This window comes from Lactuca serriola, chromosome 4, assembly GCF_051521515.1.
Source record: "Lactuca serriola cultivar US96UC23 chromosome 4, Lser_US96UC23_V15, whole genome shotgun sequence".
Taxonomy (NCBI): Eukaryota; Viridiplantae; Streptophyta; class Magnoliopsida; order Asterales; family Asteraceae; genus Lactuca; species Lactuca serriola.
The window spans coordinates 114,239,572-114,248,015 of record NC_136411.1 but is presented as its reverse complement, the minus strand read 5'-3'; the positions used below and the strand labels follow the sequence as shown (position 1 = coordinate 114,248,015).

Sequence of the window (8,444 nt, the reverse complement as noted above, 5' to 3'; positions counted from 1 at the left end):
GCCCAAAAGCATCCATCGTACCAACAGAGAATGGGAAAGGAATAGACATGTGTTTTCCAACAAAACATGTTTCCTTAAACTATGTTAATAATTACCTTAATATATACAAAAACATAGTTTTTTCGTTTTTTTTTTTTTTTAATTTTTAAGAAGCTATTTTTATCGAAAAATGATTTTAAATATACCAAAGTTCATGATTTTTTATTCTCTACAAATAGACATCAATATTGATATAGTTTTAAGATAAAATAAAAAATTTGTTTTTTTTTTAATATTTTCAGCTATCGTTATTCATAAGTGAATAAAAATGAATCAGGTTTTTACTACAGTACATTCGTTATTCAGTTATGAATAAAAACTACGATTATTTATTTATTTATTTATTTTATTTTTTTTACAATTTAAGTGTCATTCATATATGAATATAACATATAATAAACATAGTATATTCATATTTAAATATTAGACGATCCATTCACTTAGGAATATTACATAGTATATTTTCACTTGTGAATATTAGATGATATATTCACTTATGAATATTAGATAATATTTTCATATCTGAATATTACATAGTATTACATTGTATATCACATGTGAATATTACATAGTATATTCATTTGTGAATATTATATGATATATTCACTTATGAATATTACACAGTATATTCACATATAAATATTACACAGTATATTCGCATATGAATATTACAAGGTATTTTCACAAATATATATAATTTTTATATGTTAATAACATACAGACTTGCATATTTGTTTTTTTTGTTTTAATAATCATATACTAAGAAAACATATTCATATATGAATATAACGTGATAATTTAATTTATGCATTTCATCAAACAGTTGGAGTGCATACAATTTAACTTTTTTTAAAAATGTTAAAAACATGATATTTTGACTATTTAAATCTTACAAAAGAGTAGATTGATAGAGAATTATATGAAATTATCGATGATGTTGATCTAATAACGCTGGGAGTATAATTAATCAAAGATGTTGAAGATCTGATCGTATTTAAGCACAATTGAAGGATGAGTTAAAAGAACCAAAAATCGAATTTTTGTTGTTAACTGTTGAATCGTGTTGATTATTGATGAAGATCGATGATTGATTAGCACTGGATGATGTTAATGATGGTTTAATTGAAGAAATCTGGATGATTGTTGAAAGTTAGAGAAGAAATTTGGATGATGAACGATGAATGAGTTTGAATTGTAATCTAATTCTCTACAGATACGTATTTGAGATTAAAGGTTTTTATCATATTTACAAGTTTGCCACCGTATCTTTTGATGCTTAGATAAAATGAGTGGCTAAGAATGATTCCCACATTCTCAACCTTTTTTATTTTCTCAATTGAACCCACTTCTCTCTCTCTCTCTCTCTCTCTCTCTTTCTATATATATATATATATATATATATATATATATATATATATATATATATATATATATATATATATATATATATATATATATGTGATACCACTAACTTGTGTTCATTTTACTTAATAATTTTAAATGTTCAAAATTTAGTCCGCTATACCACTATCAGAACAATTAAATATGTTCAAACAATATATTGGAAAGCTTGAGACAAAAGTCGGGGAAGAAGTTGCGAATGATATAATAACCAACAGCGTATTTTTGGTAGTGGCGAGTACCAACGATCTCATAATAACCCTTCCAAAAATAGGCATGCAAGATGCTACTCAATATGATAACATGCTCGCAAACATGACCATTAGTTTTGTGCAGGTATTAATAGTAATTTTATATATTATTTTTCTATTACTAGTAATTCCATATATATATTAAAAATTATTTTTATATATTTATTTGAATCAACAATTATAATTTCACATAACTAATAAAAATATCTCTTGGTAATTTATTTAAAATAATTTATTAATAATTTTGTTTTTTTATTATAAAAGTTTAATTATTTTTATAACCATGGTTCCCACGGGTTATAAATTAGTATATATATATATATATATATATATATATATATATATATATATATATATATATATATATATATATATATATATATATATATATATATGGTTAGGTTATTTTGTTTTCACTATCTATTGTGTGCATGTATAATTGATTCTGGATCAATCATTTTAGTTATTTTAAGAAAATAATTAATACATATTACATGTTGAAGATATAATGGATATTAATTACATCTTCAGCATTTAATATGCATTAATTACTTTCTTAAAATAACTAAAATGATTGGTTCAGAATAAATCATACATGTACACAACAGATAGTGAAAACATTTGAATATATATATATATATATATAAATATATATATATATATATATATATATATATATATATATATATATATAAGAATTTTTTTTCACAGAAAGGTAAAAGTTTTTTTTTTCTTTTTGGCGAACAAAACAAAGAAATCATAAGATTAATAAAAAATAACATGATTTAAAAAAAACTCCCAGAAAGATATCTGGATGATTCATTTTTACGAAGTTTTTGCTGACATTCACTAAAATTGTCGTAAAAATGAATTTTTTTCTTGATTTATATAAAAATATATTATGAAGGTGGTTTTTAAGAATTTTTTTTTTTGTGAATCATCTTAATTTTGGATCATCTAATGATTTATTTTGTTTGTTTGTTAATATATATATATATATATATATATATATATATATATATATGTATATATATATATATATATATATATATATATATATATATATATATATATATATATATATATTACAATCCTACCAAAATTTCTCTTCTTACTTGATCATGGTTCTATATATATATATATATATATATATATATATATATATATATATATATATATATATATATATATATATGCACATAATAGATAGTGAAAACATTTGAACCTAATTATATATATATATATATATATATATATATATATATATATATATCACATGTTTCAATAGATTAAACATGGTGTATGCTTTGAAAAAAAATACACAAAACGATTGAATTTTAGATATACGAACATGAAAGAAAGAAATAAATTCATTAGATGAGATTATTACTTATAATTGTTTTTCGATTTACTTGAAGGAACTATATAATCTAGGAGCACGAAGGATAGCTGTATTTAGTGCACCACCAGTGGGCTGTTCTCCTGCTCAGAGAACATTATTTGGCGGTATACTTAGAATGTGTGCTGAGAAGTTAAATGAAGCAGCACATTTGTATAACACCATCCTCAAACAACAACTTCCTATTATTGCAAGTCGTCTTCCTCATTCAAGGGTTGCCTTTGTTGACTTCTACAATCCATTAATACACATCATTGATAACCCTAAGAAATACGGTATATATTCAATGCATATTTTTCTTTAACTTTTTGGCATGAAAAGGATCCATCAAATGCACTAGTTATTCGAAATGTTGTTATATGCATATCGTTATATTTGGAATAGATGCAGTTCTCTATTAAAATAATACATAGTTCATATATTTTATATTGCGTTACGTATGTATTTACTAAAGACAAAGTGTTTTATTAAAAAATTCATTCAAAGATTTGTTAATATATGTATCCTACACAAATTTAAAGAAAAATCATATATAGTTTGCATTATTTGACAAAATTTGCACAATCATATTTTCATATGGTTTTACTTATTATTCTATTTATAATATCGCTAGGTTTGGAAGTTGTAAATAGAAGCTGTTGTGGAACCGGATTGATAGAGGTGAATTATATGTGCATCAAACATAGTCGGACTTGCCAAGATGACTCTAAATTCCTCTTTTGGGATAATATCCACCTATCAGAGATTGGATGCAGCATCTTTGTTAATCAGAGTCTACCAGGTTTGATGGATAGTTTGTTATAGTATAATCAAGATTCCACTGGTGTGAGAAATTGCTACTATTGAGATAATGCACCATGTTTTTATAATTAAATAAAGAAATTCACATGTGTTTGTGTGTGTTGATGAGTTTTAAGCATTACAACATTCCTATGGTGCACATGCAACCCTATTTGCTTTGGATCTAGTTTTTTCTCAAGTTATACATGTAAATCAATTTTACAAAGAAAGAACCCTAATCAAGCATACAATTTTTAGACATAACAATTAAACTAGGGTTAGAAGAATACCTTTTCTTGTTAACAAGTAGTAACAAGTAATCCTTTACTGATCTTGACCTTCAAGAGCTTAGTGCCTCAATTGTTGCACCTCTAGTGGAGGCTACAGGAAATCAGCCAGGGTTTCTTCTAGGGAATCATGTGCTGATTTCAAGAGCCTTGGTGTTCCTTTTATAGTTGAGGATGCTAGGGTTTTCAACCGGAACCCCTAATTCCCTTGCTTATGCCCTAAGCAATCCACAAACCCCCATATGATAGGCCTTGGACGAAAACTCTATGGGCTTCCCATAGATTTTCGTCCACCCCTTATTTATAGGGTCCATTAGCCCAAACTACAACTATCACTGATTTACATAATCAGTCTCTTTTAACCATCAAATTTATTCTAAATTAATTTATGATAAATACTAATTAAATTATATGATTTCTCAATTAATATATTATTCTTATAATATATTAATAAATCATTTATCAGCCTCTTTCTCATAATTCATCCTGTCAACTTACTATGGTGAACGCAACCCAAAAGGACCATGCTACTATCAGGTTAAGTACATACCAATTATAGTTATGGGCTTAGACACCTAATCCAACAGTTTACCACTTCGATAAGTCTAATAACTATAACTACCAATGCAACTTCAAAATCCGATTAGCAACCGTAGCTCTCAAAAGCCGCAGTTGAACTCTGACCTAGTCAATAACGTGTCCTTTAGATAAGGGATCATATAATCCTTTGTTCTACAATATATCGTGTGGACATAGACATGGAACATAATCATTCTCAATGTCCAACAGTTTGTTTCCCGACTTCTGATTTGTTTGACATAGAACTTAATTGAACACATCAATTAAGTCCTGTCTGGGCCCGACATATAAGTCAACACAAAATTATCGAGGGGCCTAAGATATCACTTTTACCCTCTTAGGATAAAAGGAACAGATAAACTTTGACTTATATGCTTGTACTATTTACTCGTCAAATTATACACAACAACATGTTTTATAACATCAAGTTACTGATGCATTTACGCATTATCAATGCATAACCAACTTGTAAAAAACAACTCATATATCTCGGTTAAAAGATTATATGATATTATCGTCTCACAATCACTCGTGATAAATTTCATGAAGTGATTCACATGAGCATGGGTTCAATCGAATACTCAAATCTTATTTCAAAAGTACTCATGAACACTACAACAAACCTTTGGTATGTCTAAACACTTAGACAATGTACAAACCAATGCATGACAACCTTACTTCATAACTTACTTCCAAAGTATGAACGAATGTGGATAATTTGAACAATCTAATTATTCTAGAAGTAAAACATGCAAAAGTGAAACAATAGTAAACAATTGACACAAGATAGTAAACTTTACTCATAAATAAATCTCCATTACTTAATCATCAAATGTCAATTACATTTATCTATTACACATTTCTAAACATCTATCTAATCACTAAAACAAATATCGTCCTTCAGAAAAATGCTCCTCGCATGCTGTAAGTGCTTAACCCTACTCAGACCCTTTGTGAGGGGATCTGCAAGATTCTCTTCTGACGATACCCTATTTACCACGAGGATTCCTTCTTCTACCCGATGTCAGATAAAGTGGTATTTTTTGTCAATATGTCGGGATCTGCCATGATCCCTTTGTTCCTTAGTAAAGGAAATCGCTCATTCGTTATCACAGAAAATCTCCATAGGCTCCTTTATGGGTGGTACAACTCCAAGGTCTCCAATGAAGTTCTTCAACCATATTGCCTCCTTCGACGCTTCACTCGCTACTATGTACTCTGATTCACACATTGAATTAGCCACGGTCTCCTGCTTGGAACTTTTCCAAGTAACTGCTCCTCAATTTAGAGTAAATACCCAGCCCGACGGAGAGCATAAGTTATCTCTGTTGGTCTGAAAGTTGGCGACACTATACCCTGTCACTCTCAAGTCATCACTCCCACCAAGTATAAGGACCCAGTCCTTAGTCCTTCGCATGTACTTAAGAATGTTCTTCACTCCTGTCGAGTGAGCTCTACCCGGATTCCCTTGATATTAGCTAACCATGCTCAATGCAAAAGCCACATCAGGGAGAGTACATGTCATAGCGTACATGATTGAGCCAATGGTGGAAACATATGGAACTCGACTCATTTCTGCTATCTCGGCATTGGTACTCAGACTCTGAGTCTTAATCAGCTTGGTATTACTCTGGATTGGTAGTTCCCCTTTCTTGGAATTCTACATGCTAAAACGTTTCAGCACCTTGTCCAGGTAAGTACTCTAACTGAGTCCTATTAGTCTTCTACCCCTATTTCTCACGATCACTATCCCCAAAATATAAGTAGCTTCCCCTAGATCTTTCAAAGAGAAACACTTCCCAAGACAACACTTAAGCTCGTGCAAGGTCGGAATGTTATTTCCTATGAACAATATGTCATCAACATTCAAAACTAGAAAGCTGACTATACTCCTACTAGCCTTGACATACACACATGACTCATCCTCCCTTCTCAAAAATCCAAACTCTTTGACTTTCTCATCGAAACAAAAATTCCATCTGCGAGACAATTGCTTTAATCCATAAAGGGATTTCTCAAGCTTACACACTCTATTAGGGTACTTTGCGTCTATAAAACCCTCTGGTTGACACATGTAAACATCTTCAACTACCTTCCAATTATGGAAAGCAGTTTTGACATCCATCTGCCATATTTCAGAATCATGAAACGCAGCTATGGCCAACATAACCCTTATACACTTAATCTTGGCCACTGGTGATAAGGTCTCATCATAGTCAACCCCCAGGGTTTGAGTAAAGCCCTTTGAAACCAGTCGTGCCTTGAACGTATGAACATTCCCATCCTTTTCGTTCTTCTTCTTGAAGATCTATTTGCACCCAACTGTCTTACGACCCGATACATTGTTAACCAAGTTCCAAACTTGATTGTCATACATGGACTGAATCTCGGTGTCCATTTCGTCTTTCCACTTTGCAGACTCGGGGCCCACCATGGCTTCCTTGTAGTTGTTAGGTTCATCCAAATTTATCAGTGTACTATCACTGATAAACATATAACCTTCAGCTGTTATATGGAAACCATACAACACAGGTGGATCACTAACTCTATTGGAACATCTTAGAGGTAAGGACTCGTCAACTGGTTCAACATGAATCTCTTCCTCAAGTTGGGCGTTAGTGTTAGAGGTTCCTTCATTTCTTGATTCTTGAAGCTCTTCAAGATCCATTTGCCTCCCACTGTCCTCTTGGCATATGAGTTCTTTCTCACGGAAACCCCTCTCCTTGCTATGAAAACCAGGTTGTCACTAGGTATGTAGAAAAGATATCCAAAAGATTTATGTTGGTAGCCAATGAAAATACATCACTCACTAGGAGGTTCAAGCTGGTCATGAGTATCTCGTCTTAAAAAAGCCTTGCAACCCTAAACCTTGATATGTGCCAACGTGGGAGCCTTCCATGTCCACATATCATGAGGTGTTTTTGCAACCTTCTTAGTTGGGACTAGATTAAGGATATGGGAGGCAGTCTCTAAGGCATACCCCCCAGAATGAGATAACTAATGAAGCTCGAATCATCATGGAACAAACCATGTCCAACAAGGTTCGATTACACCTCTCAGCTACACCATTGAGTTGCGGTGTCCTAGGTGGCGTCAATTGTGAAACAATTTCACATTCCTTAAGATAGTCGTGGAACTCGATACTAAGATACTCACCGCCCCTATCGGATCTGAGCATCTTTATCTTCCTGCCCAATTGATTCTCCGCTTCTTGCTTAAACTCTTTGAACTTTTCAAAGGTTTCCGACTTGTGCTTGATTAAGTAGATATACCCATATTTGCTCTAATCGTCGGTAAAAGACACATAGAAGCGGTTAGTATCCCTTGTGGCAGATCTGAAGGGCCCATACACGTCTATGTGTATGAGATCTAACAATCCCCCACCTCTTTCATAAGTACCAATGAAAGGTGACTTAGTCATCTTTCCAAGTAAACAGGATTCGCATGTGTCATCTGACTTTAGGTCAAATGACTCCAAGACTCCATCCTTTTGGAGTTGGGCTATGCACTTCTTGTTGACATGTCCAAGACGACAATGCCACAAGCATGCCTTGTCCAAACCATTGGACGGATCAATATGCAACACATTATTTCATAAGTTATTTATAACCATCACAGTTTCATATACACCATTACAAGGCAATGCATCAAAATAAGAGGTACCATTATAAAAAGCATTAATAGAACCAATTTCATTGTTAAATGAAA

General features: G+C 31.4%; 1 protein-coding gene across 1 annotated transcript in view; it reads left to right on the top strand.

Moving 5' to 3' along the window:
* Positions 1-3,990, top strand: part of LOC145102365 (GDSL esterase/lipase At5g42170-like) — a 5,733-nt gene extending 1,743 nt beyond the window's left edge. Inside the window, exons 3-5 of the mRNA XM_079039752.1 lie at positions 1,555-1,776; positions 3,110-3,365; positions 3,704-3,990. Coding sequence (XP_078895878.1) covers positions 1,555-1,776; positions 3,110-3,365; positions 3,704-3,894 — 669 coding nt within the window. The 3' untranslated portion in view covers positions 3,895-3,990. The remainder of the gene's footprint in view (positions 1-1,554; positions 1,777-3,109; positions 3,366-3,703) is intronic.
* The last annotated feature ends 4,454 nt before the right edge of the window (positions 3,991-8,444 follow it).